The 23,048-nt window shown below is 54.3% G+C and overlaps 1 protein-coding gene across 1 annotated transcript in view; it reads right to left on the bottom strand.

Moving 5' to 3' along the window:
* Positions 1–20,956, bottom strand: part of AR (androgen receptor) — a 40,338-nt gene extending 19,382 nt beyond the window's left edge. Inside the window, exons 1-2 of the mRNA XM_059859104.1 lie at positions 19,843–20,956; positions 2,754–2,905 (exon numbers count right to left, since the gene is read on the bottom strand). Coding sequence (XP_059715087.1) covers positions 2,754–2,905; positions 19,843–20,750 — 1,060 coding nt within the window. The 5' untranslated portion in view covers positions 20,751–20,956. The remainder of the gene's footprint in view (positions 1–2,753; positions 2,906–19,842) is intronic.
* Between the last annotated feature and the right edge of the window lie 2,092 nt (positions 20,957–23,048).

The raw sequence follows: 23,048 nt of genomic DNA, 5'->3' as shown, positions 1-23,048 counted from the left end.
AGTCCTGCCTGTAGGGAAAAACATCATCTGTGCTGAGCTGGATGAGCTTTTTGCTCAGCAGATGAGGAGGGGAGCCCTGCTTTGTGGGCAGCAGGGGAGCAGCACCCTGGTGACAGGGCAGCCACCCAGCCCTCTGGGGTTGGTGACTGCAAGGGTGAGCTGGGCTTGGTCACCAAACAAGGGTGGTGACCCTGCAAGTGAGGCAGTCCCCACCAATCTGTGGGGTGTGCTTCAGGGCTGGCCTGGACACAGCCTGGACATCTTGAGAGAGTCTGTGAATCACAAGAGCCAGCAAAACACGACAGGGCAACATTCCTGTCTTTTCTGCTAACTCTTCAGCATCTTTCTGAAAAAAGCAGTTGAACTTGAACTTGTGAAACCCCTCAAATCTGTCAAATATTCCATCAAAGCAGAGGAGACCTGCTCCTGCCCATAAACCCCTCAGTGTGTCCAAAGGGAAGAAGAATCAGTGTCACAACCTTTTTTTTTAAAATCTTTTCCCTTTCTCACCCATTAGAAGCCAGTGCATGTCTATAAAACCTCCTTAAATATCCCTGAACCCCTGCCAGATAAGTTCACTATTATCTCAGAAGAATATAATAAAAAGGAAATGATGTGCCCAGCTCTTTCCCTCCCCTCCAAGATGCTGTTTGTGCTGCTGCAGTCACAGCCCTCTGCTGCTCCCTCCACTAAAGGCTGTGGCTTGACACCAGCACCAAGAAGGTAACAGGTTTCTTTTCTCGTAGGGAAGCATTTTGATCTACTGCTGTGAAGTCTCCAAGGGTGACCTAAGGTTTTCTGAGAGGCATTTTATGGACTTTAAAACATGAGAACGCGCTGAAATATCAGCTTTCAGTAATGCTGCTCAGGTTTAAGAAGGAAGAGATCTATCTGGAAACTCACCAAAAGTTAGAACAGAAATCACCACCTGCCATCTCTGCATTCAGTACCTATAAAGGAGCACAATTTATTATCACTTCCCCAAAATAAAGACTTAGCCATGTACCTCAGGGTAGCATAAGATGAAACCTCACAATTTGGCAGCCCCCTGCACACACATATGGCTTCTCAGGAAAGACAAAGGGCTGCTGCCCAATCCCAACACAGCCAAACGCTCCCAACCCTCTGCCACACTGCAAGGCTGAAGAACCAGGAAGAGACATAATTACCATTTATATTAATGATATAACACAATCAGGAGAGGGAACAACTCCAGGGCATGTGCCTCAGAGCAGCCCAGGCTGCCCCTCTGCCCGTGGGCACCTCTGGTCCCTGTGACCCACAGGACAGAGCCCACCCTGGTGCCAGGGGAGCAGAGCTCCCACACCCATCTGCAGACACAGGCACTGCAGCGGCACTTCACCTGACTGAGAGCCAAGGCTCCACTTACTATAAATCAACAATAACTTGCTGACTTAAACAAGCATCTGTTATTTACTCTGGCTGCACAAGCCAACCCACTTGGCTTGACACAGAGCTGGTGCGCAGCAGAGACAGATCTGCAAAGGATTTACTTGGGAGAAATATGCAAAATTTGTTAACTATTATTTGACTGCCCTTTTTGGCAACATTGATGTCCCCTGTGGCACAGCCCCTTTTCTTCCCTGAACCAGCACGGACAAGCTGGCTCCTGGCACAGAGGAATGAGGGAAACACGACTCCAACAAGAGGCAGGATAATGATAATTGATCTAATTGACAGAAGCAGCATTCTGACAACAGCAGGTGAGCACCCCTAGCCTGGGACTTCTGCTCATAGACAGAAGAGGTTGGGCACAGGGGAAGGTCATGGTGAGACAGAAGCTCCATCCTCCTTTTGCTGCCAGCCCTCTCCCGAGGACACCACGGCCAGTGACACCAGCTGCCCACATAAACTGTATTAGCAAGAAGGAAAAATGATGGCTTGTGTTGGTTCATCTCTCCTGACAGCAAGCCTGATGAGTGACTACAGGCACATTACATTGCTGGACAGTTCATCTTCCACACCAGAAGCTCTCACTGCTGCCCAAGAACCACAACTCTGAGCTGCAGGTAGAAACCAGCCATTGCTGAGGCACAGCCTGAGGAAACAGCTGGGCTGGCTGCTTCTGCTTGTTCATTGCCCAGGAAAAGTGGTACAAAGACTTGCTGTTGAGAGGGAACTTTTGAGCTCACACTTATCCCTGGAGAGCCTGATACTACAGAATTGGACATGAAGGAGGAGCTGCTTTTGCACAGACTGGGGAGAAGGATCACAGACCCCAAGGTCGAGTATGGCTCCTGATGGACAGAGGGTTGTGCTGTTTTGTGGGCAGTCACAGAAGGGCCCCTCCAGAAGGGCTGCAGGAGAGGAAAAGCCTTCCTTGAACACCAGTTGTGCATCTGAGATTGCAGGTGGGCTGATGGGAGCTTAAAGCACTCTGGAGAGTCAGGAAGAGAAGCAGGAACTGACTGCTCCAGGCTCTCACCAGGTCACTAAGATAATCATGGAATCACAGAAACATTTGGCTTGGAAAGGACCTTAAAGACCATCTTGGTCCACACCCCTGCCATGGCAGGGACACCTTCTCAGAGACCAGGTTGCTCAGTGCCACCGGAAAGAATTATATTTTGGGAAACTGGTTTGGCTGCTTTTTGAGAACAATCTGTAAAATGAAATTGCAAAGCCCAGAGAGACAAATCAATTTATCCTTGATTTTTCTCCCTTCCTGGTTTAAGAAATCTGAGAATGTCACCACAGTGGGGCAGTGACCTTTCATCTCCTGTCCCCATTACCTTCAGCTGCCCGTTTGAAGAACACTTTGCAGCTCCCACACGTCAGGGCTCCGTAGTGGCATCCAGAGGCTTCATCTCCACAGATCAGACAGGTCTTCTGGGGTGGGAAGTAATAGTCAATGGGCAGGACATGGTCACGGCCCGGCTCCAACCTGCAGCACAAACCAGAGAGGACAAGAGAAGGGTCAGCAAAAGTGCTCAGGGCACGCCGTGGGGAGCAGGGTCATGGCAGAACTGCAGTGATGGATCAGCCAAGCACTGAGCAGCAAGAGGGTGAGCAACAACTGAGCCAAGCCTGGCCCTGACCACGCAGAGACCCTGCCCACTGCGTGCAGTGTGTGACAAAGTGTGACAAAGTACAGTGACAGTGACACACAGTGACAGCACAACCCAGGGACAGAAGGTGACTGGGACTGGCTGTTGCAGTGCTCATGGAATTTTGGCTTTAATAATGAAGCTCATGCACAAAACAAGGCAGAGCACGGCACTGCCAACCACTTGATGCCACGTCAACCACCAGCACCTGACTCTCCTTCTCCAACACCTCACCATCCCACACACCCAGATTCTCCTCTCTCAGCTGGTACAGTCCCCTCCCCAACCTGATCTGATCTGTTTGATCAGATCCATGGAGAAACTGCTTTTCCAGAGGGTTTGGCAGGAGGAGAGGGGCTTATCCAAATCAGGAGCCAACATGTCCAGGCAGTTTGGGAAGCACCAGCACGTTGAGTTAATTACCAGAACTGCAACCACTGAATGTGGCAATTGGGTTTTAACAGCCTGCAAGTCACTGCAACTTTTGGATAAAATTAGATCCCCTTTCATTTTTGGCATTGTTTATTGCTTGCAGGTGAGCTCTGAGAAATCAGGTTACATCAACAGTGAGTATGATAAACATGAGACTTCTTGAAAAAACCTTTATACCCAGGAAAGCCCCACTGTCCTCGCTTGTCCTCACCTGGGAGCTGTGCAGATCCCACCTCAGTAACTGGAGAAGCAATTTCATCCTCAGTTCTTATAGCAGAAACCTTCTGAGTGATTTCTCATCTCTTTAACAGGAGCAATCAGTGACTGATCTGTAGATGCAGCTCAACCACTGTTCCCCAGCTATCTCTATTTCCAAGGCTTTTACTGATTAAATGGAGGAGACACAGTTGGCTGCATTGTGCCTGCCATAGTCAAATCCTGTTGCAACCAACATGTTCCTTTCTTGGCTTACATGGCATCCCACCTGTCCTCCTGGTGCTCCCACATCCCCCCATATGCTCCAGAACCCTTGGACTGGGTGAGAGGGGCTGCTGCAGAGCAGACCCTGCTGAGGAATACCAGCAGCACATAGAAAAGCCTGGCTAAGAATGTCTTATTTATCCAGTGTGTTTTAGGTTCACACATAACAGGCATTCCTGCTAATGGCCCAACACCCCTTTCCTCCTCTCTGTGCAGTCAGAAATCCAACAGTGCTCATTTCCCTCTTTCCATCAGGCTTCCCCTCTGTCTCCCCCACGCTCAGCACTGTGTGCCATGAGCAGCAGGTGTCGTGACAACAGACACGGGAATCCCAGAGGACCCTGGGGTGTTTTTGAGGATCAATTATCTGAAACTGCAAAGCAGGTTTGAAATTGAGTGGCTTCTGAAACAGCTTTTAAAGAGCTGCTCATGTATGCAGAGATTTGTGCAAGAACAGAAACACCTTCCAGTAGGTGTGCATCAAGAGTACCCCATACACGTGTCCGTGTCAGGGACGGGGCTGGGCAGGGCTCCCCACACACCCCTCCGTGCTCAGCCACCCTTGTCCCCACTGCCACCAATGGATGGAGACTGGAGGGCACTGGCTGACACGAAGGTGATTCCTAGCCATGGGACAGGCTCCTCCTGGGGTAAGGCTTGGCAGAGTGTGCACCCCAAGGGGCAGGAGATGTTGTTTAGGCAGGTGGGGAGTGATTCTAGCACAGGCCCTGCAGCACCAATGTGGTTCCCTGCCAGCAGCCACTGCCCAGAACCAAAGCATCTGCCCAGGAATGCCCTTGACTTCAAAACAATGCTAGTTTGCCTTTTCTTTTTTTATTTTTAGAGAGAGAACTGCAAGAAAAACATAATGTGAAAATGTTCTAGCAACTCAGAATGAGCTATGCTAATGGTTCCCTTAACGATCCATTTTCCAGTTTCCAAGGGACATTTACAGGGTGTTCTCAAAACGTGCAGGTAATACATAACACAGGCCAATGAGCCAAAGAGGTGCCTGGAGAAGCTGCAGGGCTGGCAGCACTCTGGGCAAAGCCCCAGGTGCCACCTGCCTCAAGGCAGTGCCACAGCCCCTCACCACCATTGAGGGCACAGGAGGGACACGAGAGGTGGCAGAGCGGCCACCTCACCGCCGGCAGCTCCAAGCTTTCCTCTGGCTGGAAGTCTTTACTCCATGGGGCTGTGCTGGCCCTCGGAGCCACAAGAGTGCTCAGGTCAGACCAAAACAACTGCGGGGGGCTCGCAGTTGGCACAAAGTGTGGCAAGTGTCAGCCCCAGTGCAGAGCCCAAAGCAGGGCGATAGCGGCCGGGACAGACACAACTGGGAGCGGCGACGGCGGCGGCGGAGCCAGAGCTGCCCCCAAGGCCAAGGTCGTGGCTGTCACAAAGAAGCTTGGTGGCTTTTGGGGGCAGGGAAAAACAACCTTGGTATCTCTTCTGCAGCTCTAGGATGAGCTTTGCTCTCGTTTCAGAAGGGTTCTGTAAGGAAGTGGAAGATTTGCTGAACTCCCCTTACATGCAAATATTTCTGGGGAGTAGGAACTATCATGTGATGAAGCATTTGTTTGTCATTAGTTAAATTTCACCAAACAGCCACATTTCACAACACCCCCAGAAAGCCAAGAGCAAGCTCTGGTAAAAGAGGAGCCAACCATTTCTCCTGATCCACAAAGGAAGTTTCCATCTCAGCAACAGCTGGCACAGGCTGCTCAAAAGGAGCCTTGGCACAACTGCCCCCTTGCCCATGATTTCCCACCCCTAAGCCAGACCAGGACACAATGATGGCAGCTGCCACACACCCCCAGCTCATGCCACACAGGAGCCCCAGAGCAGAGTGCCCTGGTCCCATACTCCCTGAGGAAAGGAGGTTTGCACCTTCACCATGCTGTGTCCAAGACCTGCACATCTGTGATGCTCAGGAGGGTGTTGAGCCAGCACTCACACACAAACTCAGGTGACACAGAACCCTACCCAGTCATTTCAAGTATTGTCATTTCTGAGACACTCTGATGTTATCAGGGGGGATCTCTGCCTTTAAAACAGCACTGCCTGTGCATGACATTCTCTAATTCAATATTAAATTTAATTGGCTTCCCCTCAGTGCAGCTGTGGTGCTCCTGCCTGGATGAAGTTCTGTGACTCCCATCAAGAAGCCAGACCTATGCTCAGCAAAGGGCATGACTGCCCACTTTGGGCACGTCCTCGTGTCCCCTCGCACTGTCATTTGGCTGCTGCTGGCTCCAGCCAGAGCTGAGCCAAGCCTGCACTCACAGCCACCACATCACACTGATCCAGATAAAAAGACCTGCACAGAAACTTTAAAGCATTCATCTGTTGAAATGCTTTCAGTCATTTAATCTATAAACATGCAGCTTTGTACACCAAATTCATGTCCTTTCTGCTAAATAGCCTTGAGTATTTTCTAGTCTGCTCATGCCTTGTTTTTGTGTGCAATGGCAGCAGAGGCACGACAGCATCTGAGAGCAGAGCAGGGTGCAGCATGAGCCCCAGGCCTGCTAAACACACAGAGGAACAGGATCCTCACCGGATTTAAATAAATATTACCAGATGACAATGGGTTTTCCAAGCATCCCAGCAAGGCAGGCTGCCAGGAGGAGCACACCTCAGAGAAAGCAGATGTCCTCCCACAAGCAACTCACAGGAGCAGGCTTGGCTCTCCAGCCCTGGCACTGCCTCCCAGCCCAAGGGGCACAAATAGCTTCCACAGGCAGAGCTACGCAAATCCCTTCTTAAATCCCCAAATTAAACTCTGGGTTTTTGTTTTCAAACACTCCATTTCCTTATTCTGACAGTTTATTTTTCACACAGCGCATCCCCACTGCAGCTGAAGCCCCACCACTCCCAGCTCTTTTCTGTCCTGTGCCCCTCTGTGGTGCATTAAGGCTGCTCCAGGCCTGGAGCTGAAAGGACCCAGCCACTGTTTGTCCCTGCATTCAGGGGACAGCCCCAACCTGCCACCTGACCAGCTGAGGCAGTGCACATAACCCAGCCTGCCAGGGAGTCCCCTCATTTAATGGCCATCCTGGCTCCCACCTTCCAATCTTCCATAAGAAAGAAGCAGAAAATGAGCTTACAAAGGTGAGAGGTGGCAGGTTTGCTACGCCTGGAATGCAAAGCCTGGGAGAAGCCACCCTGCAGCCTTTGCACCTCACTGGTGGCCACAGCAGAGGCTGCTGCCCACACTTGGTACAGCTCACACCAAAACTTCTGCCTCAGAGCCTGATGTCCATCTAGAGGCTCAGGGAGCAGCTTAAATAAATCAGCTCAGAGAAGATGGAACACTTGATCCCCCAGACAGAGCAGGTACCTATGAAAAGAGATGGCACAAGGACATTGCAAGGTCCCTTCAGATGGGAACTCACCTGATTATGAAGCAAAAAGGGGACAAAAAAGCAAACAAGAAGCAGCAAGGCTGCAGGCAGGCTGCAGCCCTGAGGAGCACTCCCGAGGTCATCTGAGCCCTACACTGTGTCCTCCTGGTGACTGCAGAGTCACCTGGAGTCACCAAGGACAGGACCTTGGCATCCTTGTTGCACAGAGAACCCTACTTATTTTCCAAGGAAACACTATGTCCTCACTGATATTTATGCAGTTAGTTTAAGCCACACCATAATCTTCCATTTTCAAAATCCATCTCCTCTGCTCACAAAAAGAAAATGTGCCTGTAAAGAAAATCACAAATAATGAGACACTTGATACATATATTTCATGCTTCAAGAGACACTGCTATCATGCCAGATGCAGGTACAGGCTTACAGCTCCCAGGAAAGCATCCAGGGTACAGACTTGTGGTGCCACATACCAACATCTTCACCTACAGGAGAACTTTTACCTTTCCCTCTTCCAAAATCAAGCACACTGATGCTTACAAAATGCTCTGGAAGAGGGGATGTGAGTTCTCAGTGCCTCTTCTCACAGCTGGTGTGCCAGGCAGATCTCCAGAGGAACAGAACACGGTACCAGTGTCCAGCCACGGGACACAGCACCTCAGGTGAACTGGCCATGTAGCCCTCAAGGCCACCATGGTCCCCCAGCACCGCCAGCTAATCACAGTACCTGGTACAGGGCTACCAAGAGAAACCCCAGGCAGAAGGATTCCAATCAGTGTCTCACGGAACTCCAAATGAATTTGGAATTTAATTTGGCAACAAGGATCAAGTTTTGCTAATGGCCAGAGGTCAGTGGTCGGCTCCCAGCTGGGCTGCTGAGGGATGCCAGGATTCATTCCCAGACTCAGATATTTAAAACACAAAATATTTTCCCCTCTTCCTTTGGCAGTGGAATTATTGCTAAGGAAACCAATGCTGCAAATTCGGCATTTTTATTTCTCCACTGTAGGAAGCACAAGGCAAAAACAGTCAGCAAAAAGGGTGGGACCCGGCATGGAAACATGAGGAGACCGCAAATACCACAAATTTGGCACCCAGCTGGGGAGGCTCATGGCCCGAGCCAGCACCCTCCCCCGGGCACAGCATGGAGCCCTGGCATGGACGGGCATGGCAGCAATCAGCAGAGCCCCCCATCTCGGGGAGCAGCCCCCTGCGCCCCTCTTGCAGTGGGATCACTGCAGTGGCACCGCAGCCTTGGTCCCACCACTTACCAGCAGTGCTGGGTTATTTTTAGGCACGTTTCTATCAAGACCAAACCTTTGCAGAGACACAACTGCAAGGGCATAAAAATCCTTTGCCTTATTATGTCTGGGAGTGGATATGAGCTCTATCTGCAGAACTTCCCTTCAGCTCTGCTGGCAAAGCACTGAGTTTCTAGAGGAGACTTCACGACTTGTGCAACACTATCATCTTCCCGCCGCGTCCTCCAAGCGGATCGTGCTGTGACTCATCCCGAACATAAACACACTAATTATAATGAAGGTTTCACATACTTAGTGCCAGGTCTCCCTGCAACTCTTAGCCCCAGTCTCAGCAGAACAGGCAACAGAGAAGCAAATTCCCCAGCAACTCACAGCCATTGGCTGACACCACCAATCCCTCTGGCTCCCCGGCCTTCATGGCATGCCCGTGGCTCACAGCTGTCCACATCTGCCAGCTGCACATGGATTGGGGCAGGAGCAGGGCAGGACTGGCCCCTCAGCAGGGCTTGGATGGTGGGGATGGATGGATGGATGGGTGGATGGATGGATGGATGGATGGATGGATGGATGGATGGATGGATGGATGGATGAATAGCTACACCAGTACCAACTCCAGCAGCACATACCTACAACCCATTGTATCCAGACAGGCATGAGCTGGGAAACAGTGCTTTGATGCCAGTTTGCACTTTTAGTGACATATGGCAGGGACAACCACACCTGGTGTTTTGGAGGCTGAGAGCATTCCCAGGAAAACACGGAGAGCAGAGCCCTGCAGCCCTGCACCCGGCTGCCTCCAGGGACCTGTGGGAATGGGTGGTCCTGCTGCTATCACAGGCCCATGCTGGAGTTCCGACTGGCCCTGCTGGGCAGCCATGTTCAGAGAAAGCCATGACACACCGGGGACCAAAGCCCTGCCCGCTACCCCTTGCCCATGCTCTTCCAAGAAGGCAAGGAATGAAAGCAGCCAAGAATCATTTTCTTTCAAGCCCGCCTGCAAACCAAAACACAGATGCCACATCTAATTTTAGGCCTCCCAGCCTTGAGAGTGTTCTCCCGAGTTTCTGAGTGAGCAGTGAGATAGTCATCTCAGGACACACCACAGCCACAGTGGCTGCGCACCCGCCTTGACCCCAGCTCTGCACAGGGGGCAAGGGCAGAGCAGGAGGGCACAGCATGGCCAGGAGTTAACAGATCCCCACAGGGGATCCTGCAGGACACACTGAGCCCCCTCCGCTAACTGCAGTCGAGTGCAGAGGGACCGACCAGCCACCCTGCTAACTCCAGGCTGCCACTTTCTTCCTGCTGGACATGATAACTGCTTCACCTCAGGCCATATTCCAAGGTTTTAAGCACCCACATGGCAAAAGGGAAGGTGAACTGAACAAGAAGAGAACAGCTGTTCCCTGGAACCTTAGTTCCCATCTCAGCTCAGCTCTGCCCAGCCCTGAGCACAGCCCCAGTGGGATTTCTGTCCTGCAGGCTTCCCAGCACTGTCCTCTGCTCCCTCTTCAAACCACCCCCAACACAGCCCAGAATCAAGGACCCGGGACTTGGCACAGGCTGTGCTGTAAACAAGAAAGGGGAAAAATCCCTGTCCTGCTATTGTTTTTCTAACCATTTAAAGATGCTCCAGGGGACTGGGGAGCAGACTGGGAAGTAATAGATTTCTTTGTAAGGGGAAGATCCTATTATCAGGGAAAAGACTTTTTGACCACAGGGAACACGTGAAAACAAAGCCAATTATGGAGAGCCAGAAAAACGAAATCCATGTGAACAGGCTGAGTTCATCGGGACAATGTCACATGTTCTGGAGTACAGGAGCATGCACAGGGACAATGCCCAGAGCCAGCCCACGGGGATTACAGTCCACACTGGACCCATGGCTCCAGACACGTGTCCCCCAGCCCTGCCCTGCTCACAGAGCACTGCCAGACAGCAGGAGAGGGAGTGGGGGTGAGCTGGGGGCTGGTTCTCAGTGTCTGAGCAGGGAGAAGCAGCAATGCCAATCCCACACCAAGCTCTGCGCTGCCTGCAGAGGTGCCCAGAGCTCCAGCCACCTCTCCTTCCTGCGGGCAGCACATGGCACAGTGCCTGCCCTGCAGGGACATGTGTGCAGAGGGAACGCTGCAGGCCCCTGGGTGAAGGGTGGGGATGTTCCTCATACCACAGAGAACACACACATAATCTGTGTGTGGTGTCCATGAGAAGATGATGAACATCCACAATGTGCACAGGCACACACACGATTCAATAGAAACAGTAAATCATCCCAGCTCTCTTTGCAGGGGGATTTCATTTTCCAGTTGACGCACCCCATTGCTTCCCAGATGAAAGCTATCAACCCAATCAGCACAAGAATTCCTTCCCCGTATTTCTCTTTCAAGAGGAAAGTGGAGCTGCTGAGATATCCCGGTGCAGCCCTCCCAAGAGCAGGTCGGGAGATGTGCGGGCGCTGCTCTGCAGATCGGCGCGAGGGGGAGGAGGCAGGAGCCTTCACCAGGAAATTTGTGATACAGAAACTTGTGCCTGGGCTCTGTTCTCAGCACACAGGCCAAGGTCAAAGCGGTTTTTTTCTGCCATTTCTAACCGGCAAAGAAGCAAACACAGTTAAAATCCGTAACAGCAGCCAAAATGCTGAGGGCTGGTGAAAACAGCCAAGGCAGAAGTGTCGTGTCATTTTGGGAGAGACAAGAAGCCCCCTCAATCCACCCCCAGGCAGAGAGAGCACAAGGGGGAAGAAGCAAACCCCAGGGTTTTCCCACCTCATCCCAGAGACTGAACACATCCTCTGTAAAATGTATTCTGGAGATGTGCAGCCTCCCCTCTGGTGTTTGTAGGGATTGCTCCGGTGGCAACAATTCCAGAAGCACTCAGCGGGGGTCTGGAAGGTGAAGATGCTGCTGTAACACAGAAGGCATTGCCCCGAGGTTCTTCCCAAAGCCACTGGCTACAGCCAGCCCATGTCTAGTCCCTGCTGGAGCATATTGGTGCAGAGGGAGAGGTCACCCACAGAATGCACCACCCATCCTTAGGTGACAAAGCCAGGCAGGACATGGCTTGGAGCAACGTGGTCTTGTGGGAGATGTCACTGCCCATAGAGGGGAGCACAGTGAAGTGGGCTTTATTGCCCCGTCCAAAAAACCCATTCCCTGAGTCTATGACCAAACTCCCTAGGCTCCAGCAGGAGCTGGATCAGACAGACAGCACCCAGGACATCCCCCCAGCAGTGCCTGTCACAGACACCTGGCTGCAGACATGAAAGGTAAATCCTCATGACTGCTGCCATGCCCAGTGCATGAGGGGTGGCTGGAGCTCTGCATGGAGCTCTCAAACAGCTCTCCTGCTCTGCACAGCCCGAGCAGGGCTCTGCCAGCCCAGGCACACCCCAAAAGTGCCCAGGAGCACCCAAATCTCAGGGCAGACACACCAAATGGTAAATGTGCCCGTGCCCGGCTGCTTGCCCTGGTTAAGGCTTCTCACAGCACTCCCTTCACATGCCAAGGGTGTCCCAGTATTGGTGGTTCTGCACTGACTCTCCCATCCTCACTTAAGCCATCTCTTTTGCCCCTAGAATTGTTTGGGAAGTGACAGCTGCCTTGCCTGTCGAGAGGTGCTCACCCTGGTCCACCCAGCCCCCAGCCAGAAAGACTGGCCCCCTCAGCAGAAACAGGGGCTCGGCCCAGGAAGCATTTACTTATTAGGATGGGCTCTCTTCTCCTTTGGATGGCACAGAGAAAGGCACCAGGACACCTGTGGAAAGCACGGGTGTAATCCAGCCCTGTAGACACCCGAGCTGCCTGGGGCCGGGTGGCCTGGGGAAAGGGCAGAAGCTATAAATACCTGGGGAACTGGCATATACTTTTAAGATTATTTCTATTACTGCAAATCACTTAATCTGAGGTCTGTGTCCCTACAGACCAATCCCACCACTCCTGAGGACGTGTCAGCACCTGACTTCGCTGTCACTATTTGCAGAGGCGTCCCCGGGCGGGGGCTGGGGAGCTCCGAGCCCGGGCGCAGAGGGTGACCTTGCTTTTTCTGGCCTCTGTTCAGCCTGCGCTGAGCGGGGAGCAAGCAGCACCATGAGAGCAGCTGAGCCAAGCTGACCCGAGGCAAACCGAGCCTGCCCTCCCATCCCGACCCGTCCGGTTCCGCACAGGTCCCCGGGGAGCGGCGGCTCCTGCGCGATGCCGAGGCGCGATGCTGCACTCCCGTAACCCCTGTCCTGCAAACACTGCCCCGGGGCCTGGCCAGGGACACCGGGGTCAGCGGAGGTGAATGGATGGGGTGCAAGGTCCAGCAGGCTGCTGCAGGACGGTCCCCAGCAGCCGGCACAAAGCCAGCACGGCCCCCCGGGACCCCAACACTGAGCCAGGGCTGCGGCACTCACACACCGAGGGGCTGCTGTCGGACCTCGGCCTGCAGAAAAGGGACAATTCCCTTTTCCACAGTTGCCCGGAGGCTGAATGAACCGCTGCTCCTGAGCGCTTCAGCGGTGAAGTCCTACTACTGGGAGCGTTTTTATTACTGTTAGAGGATACTTTGAATCTCACCTGAAAACGCTGGCGAGGAGAATCAGGGTTGCAATGGCTGGATTTAAAGCAGAACAAAGCCCAGGCACACGCCGCAGTGCCCACGAGCACTGCCCACTGCAGGTACCCGGCCAGGGTGAGCTGGACTCCCCCCACCAGGAGGTCTCCCCAGGCAGGCTCATCCCTCCCTCTGCCCCTCACCCGGAGCAGGCAGGGGATTAAGGGTGCTTGGACATGGGTGAGCAGCACAGGCAGATCAGGGAAGGCAGGCAGCAGTGGTAACAGCGAGAGGATATGGATGGAGAACCTCCGTCACAAGTCTTTGCCATGACAACTGGGCCAGTTCCTTTTCATTTCAATGAGCTCCCTCATAGCACTGTTAATAAACAGGGCTGGCTCTGGTCCCCACAGTGTGCAGCAACGCTCAATACCAGGGCCACCAGCCACTGCCAGGGCCACCACTGGGCATGCCTGCACGGCCACCCACTCAGGGCTGATGTGACCAAATCTGCCTCTTAATTGTTTACCAGGCATAAATGCTCTGCTGCAAAAGGAGATGGGACATCTGCCTCCTGTGCATGCTGCAGGCTGGATCTCTGGAGGAAAAGAAAGAGCTGGAAAGGATCCAGCACCCCCACAGGAAGTGTTGCCATTGCTGTTTTCCTATGAACATGGTGCAGAGCTGGGCTCATCCAAGGTGAGAGCAGATCACTCTGGTCAATGCCCATGTTTGACCCAATGATGACCCCAGCAGGAGGTGCCTGTGCCCCCTGTGCCACATCACTACATGCATGTGGTGGCACCAAGCTGCCCTCCCCAGCTGGCCCAGGCTGTCCATGATGGCTTTGTGGCACTTGCTTTGCATCAGTCTGAGGTGCAGACATGCCTTTTGCAGAAAATCTTCCAAAAAGAAAATTAACTTGCACAAAGTAATGAGGCTGAGGAGCTGTGCAAGGAAGACTCTTCATTTTTCCTATATATTTTCAATGTTCCAGAGCCATCCACAGCTGCACAGATCTCTGGAATCTACCAGGGCAGCTCTCAGAAACAAACAGTTTTTACTAGAAGTCATAGAAAGTCTCCCACTGAATAGTTTTCTTTCAGTAAACACTCATTTGATAAATTTTAAATGTTCACAGGACGATAAAATAAATACAATTTCTTTCTTTTGTAATTTTAGTCCACAATCACTAGCAGAAAGTATCCACTGCAAACACCAACCCTGGAGGCTCCAGTGAGTGCTCCAAGTCTAGACAGCAACTGGCAATGAAAAACTGGCAAACTGGGACAGCCACCTTCAAACAGCAATTAATAAAATATGAATGAAGGTCTGTGCCAAGAGTGGAATTCATGGGAACAACAGAAAAACACAAAGAACTGAGCTACTGCTCTCTACTACAAATTGTTCTTAACCCTGTGTAATGAAACTGTTTTCATCACACCAAAACACGACTATGAGATTTCCAATATTTTGGGGAATTTTGTGATTTCTTCCTGCAATATATGGCAGTGATTCCAGCTTTCCTCCCAGCTCAGGAGCTTGCCCCCCCTCGTCATGCAGAGACTGACTCCTGATCTGCTCCAGTTTCCTCTGAGCCTGTTCCTCCCACTGCCCATCCGCAATCTGCGCCCGTGGGGACCCGGAGGTGACGCCTGGCACGGACACAGAGCGGGCTCTTGTCTCTGCTGGAGCCCAGCGTGGCCTTGGAGGGTCCTGCTGCAGGGGGGGAGCTGGCATCGCCCCTGGGACGCTGCTCACATCGCTGCCTCGCTACAGTGTTTCTGCTTTCATTCTTCCCGGGACTGTCCCACACCTTCCTCGCTCTGAGAAAGGGGACAGAAGCAGCGACTTCCAGGAATTGTGGGCTCTGTGTCTCGGGGACAGGATTCCAACTCCAGCACCCACTGATGCCCATTCCCTAGGGATAGTACCTGTGCCCATGGTAGGGATCTTGTCCCGGGGCAAAAACCCATCTCTGCAGAAGGAATCCTGACTCCTGTCCCCTGGGCTACAAAACACACTCTCCTGTTCCAAATCAGTATTTTGACATGCTCAAAAAGCAGCACCAAAGCACTTCCCATTGTTAACCAGATCTCAGTCTGGAATGAAGCTCTCCCAGGAGGAAAACCAATGGTAATGCCAGACTGGCTGCAGGGAGTGGTGCTCATCTGTTCAGTGGATAAACACCTGAGCAAAAGGGAATCTGTAAACAGCAGGAATAATGTAAAAGCTGCATGAGCAGGAGAAGAGCTGCCATGAGCAGATCCTGCGCAGCTTCCAGCCCTGAAGCTTCGGGAAAACACACAAAATACCTGTGACTCTGATCCACCAACACTCTGAAAGCTTTTTGTGGATTGTTTCTTTGGCAAAATTTTCTGATTTGCAGCTGCTGCTTCCAATACCAAGTGCCAGCTAAAGCCTGTCCTTCCACTGCAACCAGCACTTGAGAGGAACCGGGGTGGAATACTCACTGCCGATACCAAGCACAAGCAGCTTCCAGAGGGTGTAAGAGCTCAAAAGCTCAAGACATTTGGAAAATACAGTGGAAAAGCCTAGAGGAGGATGGGGCAAAGTCTGCCTTTGAGCAGTGAAGAGGCAAAGAGATGCTGTGTACCCTCAGAGCAGCTGGGCAGGTCCCACAGGGACACCCTGCGTGTCTGCCCTCCACAGCCCAGCCCCTGACAAGTGATCCATCTCCTCTTCCAAGCAGTAAGGGAGAGCTGGAGCACAGGAGAGCAGGGAAGAGAGGGAGGGACAGACAGAGGAGGGAGGGGAAAATGAGGAGACCATTTTATGAGATTTGATAGATGCTCAGGAGTGAGAAAAAAGAGACACCAGTGCCATGCTCCAGCACAGCACCAGCTTGGCTGCTCCCTCAGTCCTGAGAGGTTCTCCTTGCTGAGCACAGCTCCAGCATCCCTGCAGCTCCAGTTACCCAGCCCCAGGGGAGCACTCATTTCCCAACCTCAGCTCCAGCCACGACAGACATGCACCCTGCCACAGCCTGCTATCATGCCAGCTCGCATTCAACCAAGCCCTGAGTTCTCTATTCCAGCTCCAGCTGAAATATCATAGTTGTCCTGTGTCTGAGCAAGGAAAGGGTGAGAGGTGCTGAGGAAGAAAGTTGTTTATCTTTTCTCTTCTCCATTTACCAGGAACTGACAGCAAGCTTTAGCATACCCCCAGCTCCCCTGGCCACCAGAGGCTCCCTGTCCATGTGTCTGTAGGGGCCAAAGGGACCGGCTGCCCACATGATGTTCTGCCATGCTCCTCTTGTCTTCAAAGAAATATTTACATCCTATGGCCAATTGCCAGAGCAGAAAGGTCACACTGACAACAGCAGACAGGAGGGTCAGCCCCTTCCCAAGGGCTTTGGAGTTCTGCCAGTGCAGTGCTGGGGGTCCCCAGAGCCCTCTGGGGACTGGGATGCCAGAGCAGCTGCTGCTGGGCACAGACTGGGAGTGAGAGCAACCCTGAGAACGACCTCCTGCCTCATTCCATCTCTCAGTGTAACAGCTGCCCTTCACTCCTTCATCTCTTTGCCAGTCTTATCTCCTCCCTCCATAGGAAGGAATTACTGCAGGTTTTATCTGTAAGCCTATCACAATTACAGAGCAGAAACGATTACAGAGCCATCGAGCCAGGTGATGAATGAACACGTGGCGCTGGCCCAAACTGACCACAGCCACACTAGGCAGGGAAGGGAACCAAAGGCAGAGGTAACCAGCAAACACCAGGATTCCAACCAGTATCAGCACCAGGTAACAGCAGCCACAGCAAATGCCACTTAAAAACATCAGAAGCTACGTGGACAGCAGATTTTCCTGAGCCAAAAGCCCCTTAATCCCTTTGATTCCATTGCTTCAGTAACAGCTCCTTCTCTGATTCCATTTCATTCTAAACTGGAGGCCACCTCCTCCAATCCTCCACTGTAATTTGTCTTCTGATGGCAGAGCCTTGGATTTATTCTGACAATGCTCCATCTTGCTCCTGAAACAGGTTATTTTGTCACCTCAAATACTGCTGGTAGTAATGATGCAACAACCAGAGCAAAAAGATAAACAGCTCCAAGTCCAGAGTAATAAAACATCCAATTAATTTGCTAATTAAATGCAAGTCTGACTGGTGCAGTCAGGGACACTCTACCAAAAGCTTTAAATTAAACCAAATTGTGTTAATAACCACAGTGTTTCTGAGACGTGCCAGCACCTCCTAACCCTGACACTCCCTCAACTATTAAAAACTCCTCATGCTTTAGTGTCGTATGAAGGGTGTTTAATTCAAAAAATACCTTCCCATACCTGGTCCCAACTGCAGCAGGGTAGAACTGGGGCTTGGGAGAACTCCATCTGTGAGGGAAGAGCCACGATCCTGCTGGCAGACAGCAGGACCATCCAGAGAGGAAAGAAAGTAGGAGCAGCACACCTTGAAATGCTCTTTATTCTCCAGAGCAAGGGGGCCTGTGTGTGCTTCTGCTCCCAGCAGCACCACGAGGGACAGGGCTCTGAGGTGCCCATTGCCCATGTAGAGCCCCAGAAGTGCCCTCACTGTCCCCACAGAACACTGAGGCTGCATCCTCTGAGCCTACAAGGGGAAAGCTTTATGTGCAAGGTCAAGCAGGGCAGGAGATCAGACCTAGCACCAGACAGCACAGGGATGCAGGTCCAAAAGCCAGTCATCCTTCCATCAGGGAATTTTACTACAGAGCCTCTCAGCTTCCTTGAACCCTTCTTCCCACAGCCCTGCTGCCTGGGATGCTGGTACACGATCCGCTGCTCTGGCAGCAGCAGAGGCTGTTCCTGTGCTGGCACCCACAGATCCAGGAGAAAATGCAAAGCTGCAGGAATGGCCCAGCAGCATGCTGTAAAGCTAACGGATACTTTGCTGGGATAAAATGTAAACCTGGCAGCGATTAACACACAGGGCTTGAGCCAGACCACGCCGAGTGTTCCACTTTCCTTACGGTGTTTGGAAATTACATCTGAGCACAGAGAGACAATGTCCCTCCATTACACCTTTGCAGCAGCAGGGCAGTGCTGTACAAGCCCTGGAGTTCAAAGGACAAGACACTGGTGTTGTAAAGGTTGCTGTGCCAGCTCCAATCCTGTTGATCCCACAGAAGTCTACTAAGGCAAGCACAGCCAACAGAGCTGCAAGGAAGAGGAGTACACAGCACTTCCCACAGGAATGAGGGAGATGTTGCTTATCTCTAAGGCAAAACCTGAGCAAAATGTACCTGCTGCTGCCTAGTCCAGTCTCCAAGACTGCCTGCAGACCTCCATGGGAGCCCACACCTGCTCTCCTCAGTGTGGTATTCCCTGTCTGAGTAGGACCCCACTGCACAGCTCCGCAGGCAGAGCGGCCGCACGGAACAAACCTGCACCGCCATCGCCAGCACCCGAATGCTGAACTTCTCCAACTTGATTCCTCCCTGCTCCCTCTGCACTGATTCCAGCAGAGATTTATCCAGACTCCAGAGACACACCCAGAGCTTGCATAGCTCCTGCCACGTACAAAGCTCACAGCTGGATGATGCTCACAGCTGCACTCTTTCTGACCTGTCATTACTTTTATTCTTTTTTCTTTTGCCAAGCCCTTGACATCTCTGTACAATCCCCCAGTAAATCACTGTGCGGATGGAAATTGCCCCGGTACCCAAATGAAGCTCTGGGCATTTAAAACAGAAACAAGCCCAGAGGCCGTGCACTCGCCTGGTGCTAATTTAGAGGTAAAATCTAATTGTTCATTTCAGCCTTTGCTCCCAGCATCCCAAGCATCACGGGGTGAGTGTGTGGATGCAGGACTCCCACGATGCAAACCCCAGCTGAGGCCTCACATACTCCTGGATGGGGCTGCCTCTGAGCCAGCAGAAAATCCCTTGGGCAGCCCTTTCTCCCTCCCATTTCCATCAGCTTGGCCACATTCTGTTGTGCTGACAGGTGAGAATGCAGGTGCACACTGCTTTAAATGCTGTACGGGTATTTTACAGAGATGGCTCATCTCCTTTTTTTGAAGTTAATCCACCAGGAAAAACTATTCTTGATTGAATCCTACTTCTCAAAAAAAAAAAAAAAAAAAAAAATCTCTCCTCCCTTGGTTCATTCCCAAAACCTGTTCTATCTCTACTTTAAAACACATTTTCTACCTGTACTTAAAACAGCCCCGAAGCACAGGTGATGTTTCTCTGCCACTACATTCGGGGTTTCCTGCTCTGCACAGTGCATTCCCGGCAGGAAGCTCTCGGCGGGACAAGTTGCTGGGAGGATTTTAACTCGATGTCAACATCCGTCCGTGCTTCGGGGCTCAGCGTCCCGATCTCGCCCGCTCCCAGCGGCCAGGAGCAGCGGGATAACAGATGCGCGAGGAAACGAGATAAACACAACGACCTCACAGGATGACGGGGACACCAGGCGCGCACCGCGGCGCTCCCGGCACGATCTTGCCTAGTCAGTCCCAAATGACAGCATCGCGGCAAAAGGGAAGATTCGGCAGCGGAGACGTGCACCAAAGCGGGAACAGCCAGGACATAGCGGGTTGGACCCGCGGTGAGCGCGGCGGGGAGGCTGGGGCGGCGCGGGGTGCAGAAGGTGGCATGAGGGATGCGGGCACGGGATGCCGGTACTGGCGGGATGCAGGATGCCGGCGGGAAGCACGGTGCAGGGTGCGCTTGCCGCTGGGCTACGGGACGCTGGTACTCACCGGAGGTCGCCGTAAGCGCCGGCGTAGCCCTCGACCCAGGGCTCCAGCTCGCTCTTGATGCCGGGGGCGGGGGCAGCGAAAGGCGCCCGGCCCGGTGGGTACCAGGCATCAGCAGGGCAGTCGGCGGACCCGGCGGGCGGCTCGGGGCACGGCCCGTAGAGCTGCCCCTCCTCGGCGAAGAAGGTGGGCCAGGGGGGCGCGGGGCCCGGCGGGACCAGCTCGGCCCCGAAGCGACACGGGCCGCCCCAGCCGCTGCCCGCGGCCGGCCCCGCCGCGCTCTCCAGCTTGACGCGGCCGAAGCCGCGGGGCAGCCCCGGCCCGGCGGGCGGCTCGGCGGCCAGGGCGGCCTCGAAGGCGGGCGAGGGGTCGCGGGCGGGCGGGCGCGGGGCGCGGGGCGGCCCGGCGGGCACGGCGAACATGCAGTCCTCGCGGGGCAGCTGCTCGGCCGGAGTCTCCAGCGCCTCCAGCGCCAGCCCCATGGAAGCGGACACGGCGCGGCACAGCTGCCGGGCACTGTCGCCCAGCGGATCTTCCTTGTCCACCGGCTCGGTCTCGGGCGGCGGCAGCATCGGAATCGCACCCGCCTCGCCCAGCAGCTCCCTCAGCTCTCCGGCGCAGGGGAAGGGCGAGCCCATGGCGGGGCCGGCGGCCGGCAGCGCCTTACCGGCGGCGCGGGGCTCGGGGGGCGGCAGGCAGCCCGGGGGGGGCGGCAGGCAGGCGGGGGAGTCCGGCGGCGCTCGGGGACTCGGCGGGCAGGGCGCGCTTGGCGGCGGCTGCCCGGCGCCCGGTTCCTCTCGCGGCGGCTGGAAGGCGTCGCAGACGCTCTGGAAGAAGCTCTGAAAAGCCCCGCGGAAGGTCCTGCCCGCCGGTCGCGGGTAGACGCGACCGACCCCCAGCTGCACCTCCATGCTCGCCGAGCGAGGGGCAGCGATCGCTGCGGCGGCGGCGGAGCGAGGCGAGGGCGGAGAGCCTTGGCAGCGCTCCCGGCCCGACCCCCGCGGGCCGCCTACCCGTGGCGCTGCTCGGCGGCGCCCATGGCAGTGACCGCCGGGCTTCGAGCTCGGTGAGCGCAACAGGCAGGGAAAGTTGTCGGCGGGGGCGCGGGCAGGTGCGGCGGCGGAGCGAGGGGCGGGCGGGGGCGGCCGCGGGGAGGGAGGCGCGGCGGGGAGACCGCCCCGCGCTGGGGCTCCGCCGCGATTAACTATGAGACGGCCGCGGCGGCAGCGGCAGCGGCGCCCGGCCGGCCCCGGGCTCGGCGCGGCCCCAGCAGCGACTCCGGAGCAGCGCGGGCGCGGAGCCGCAGCCTCGCCGCAGTGTCCGGGCTGGGCGCCTCGGCGGGCGGGTCGGAGCTGGATGAGCCTGCCCGGCCCGGCCCGCTGGGGACATCGCCCGGCACCGCGGCCCCCGGGTGAGCGCCCGACCGGCCCCCGCGCCCCGGCTGGGCGGGACGGGGCGGAGATGGGGGCGCGGCGGCGGCGGCTGCCCGGGTTCCCAGCTGGGCTGCTGATGGAGCGGGTGCGTGCGGGCCACCCGCCCTGGCCGGCTCGGCTGCTCCCCCGCTCTCCCCCCGGCTGACAGCTGGCGCAGCTGGGCGGACTTGGTCAGAAAAATGCTCCTTTTGGCGCTGGCGTGTCGGCGCTCAGCAGCTCCCCAACCTCGGCTGAGCCCGAGGCGACCCCCGCACCTCTTGGTTCGCTTCCTGCCTGAGGATCGGTCGCCCGCTTCCACCTCCCAGTGACCCGCGTCGTGCCACAGCCCCCGCCTGCCAAAGCACGAACCATCCCGTGGGCATCCCCGCCCGGGTCACGCACTGGGATGGAAAAACACCTCGCCAGCAGAGAGAATTAGTGCGGGACCTACCGTAAACAAGGCTTGAGCTCCCCTTGCTGGTCCTGGAATAGCAATCCTAAAGCAACTTCTGGGAGATACCATCCCCTGGAAACCTGGGAATGGAATCATTTTCATTCGAGGGATCTTAAAACAAGCCCGTTACTTTGAGCCCCTTTGAAGACAAAGGGAAAAAAGTCATAAATAAGCGCAGCCCGTGGGGAAAACAGAGAGACGTATCCCATCTTTTAAAAGCCTTTTTACAAGCTGTGGAAGATAAAAATAAAAATCGAAGTCCAGCCAAGCAAAATTTGGCAATGTCCTCCATCCTGCCTGCGGGATCGGAGCAGCTGGGGGAGGGGGAGGAGGGATGTGCGCCGTGGGGACGGGGTCACTGCCGGTGCCTGCTACAGCCCAGCACGGCTGCGGGCAGGGACTGCCACCCCCCGGGCTGTGGTGAGCCCAGGACTGTGCCCAGTTCCCCCTGGCCACCAGTGAGGAAGAGCATTTGCAGAGAAACTTCATCAGCTCTGGCGTGTGGGTGAAACACCAAGCTAGGCTCTGATGCCAAGTCCCACAGCCCCTAAAGCACTGAAGGCAGCTCAGCTAACCCCTGAGATGGTAAAAACCAAGGGAGATGCTGTAAGATATCTGCTGCCCGGTGGATGTGGGTTCCAGTGTGTTTGTTGTTCCAGCCTCTAAAAGTTGACAGGCTCCTGGAGTGAAATATACAGACTGTGGAAAACATCTAGGGGAGGATTCTCACTGTCAGCCTCAAATACTGCATTGAGAAGGGCTGAGGGCTGGGGCTGCTGTGTGTGATCACTGCAGGAACAGGGGCCTCTATGCCTCAGATGAGACATGGGTTCTGACCAGAGAGCTTTGCTTGACCCCACTGCTCCCACAAGGAGGAAACATCCTTGGCTTGTACACCCTGGAACACCACAACCTGCAAAGACCTCAGCACAGTTCAGACTTTTGATGTTCAAACAACCATAGTGTCTGGGATGGGACCTGTTGGGGCCTCAGCTCCTGGCTCTGGAGTTTTGGCTTTGGTGCTGTTCGTGTTGCCTTGCCCTTTCCCCTCTCTGCAGCATCCACAGGGCCCTGGACTTTCCATCTGAATGTCTCTGTGGGGTTTTTGGAATGTTGATCACTGCAGAGGTGCAGAAAGTGAGACTGCAAAATGGTTTGTGTACTTCAGCCTGCAGAGCCAACACTTCAGTTCTGACTGATGATCTGTAGTAAAGATGTTTTTAATTTATTTCTTGAACAGGCATCTTCCAAGGGTTTTTTTTTTAACTTGGTCCTCACGTTTCATTTAAAATGGATTAAATGTTAGTGGATTTTCTGGCTGTATGTGTGCATGACTGCATATG

Source organism: Haemorhous mexicanus, chromosome 14, assembly GCF_027477595.1.
Source record: "Haemorhous mexicanus isolate bHaeMex1 chromosome 14, bHaeMex1.pri, whole genome shotgun sequence".
Taxonomy (NCBI): Eukaryota; Metazoa; Chordata; class Aves; order Passeriformes; family Fringillidae; genus Haemorhous; species Haemorhous mexicanus.
Note: the sequence above shows the minus strand (reverse complement) of the source record. Positions and strands in the feature narration are given on the sequence as shown.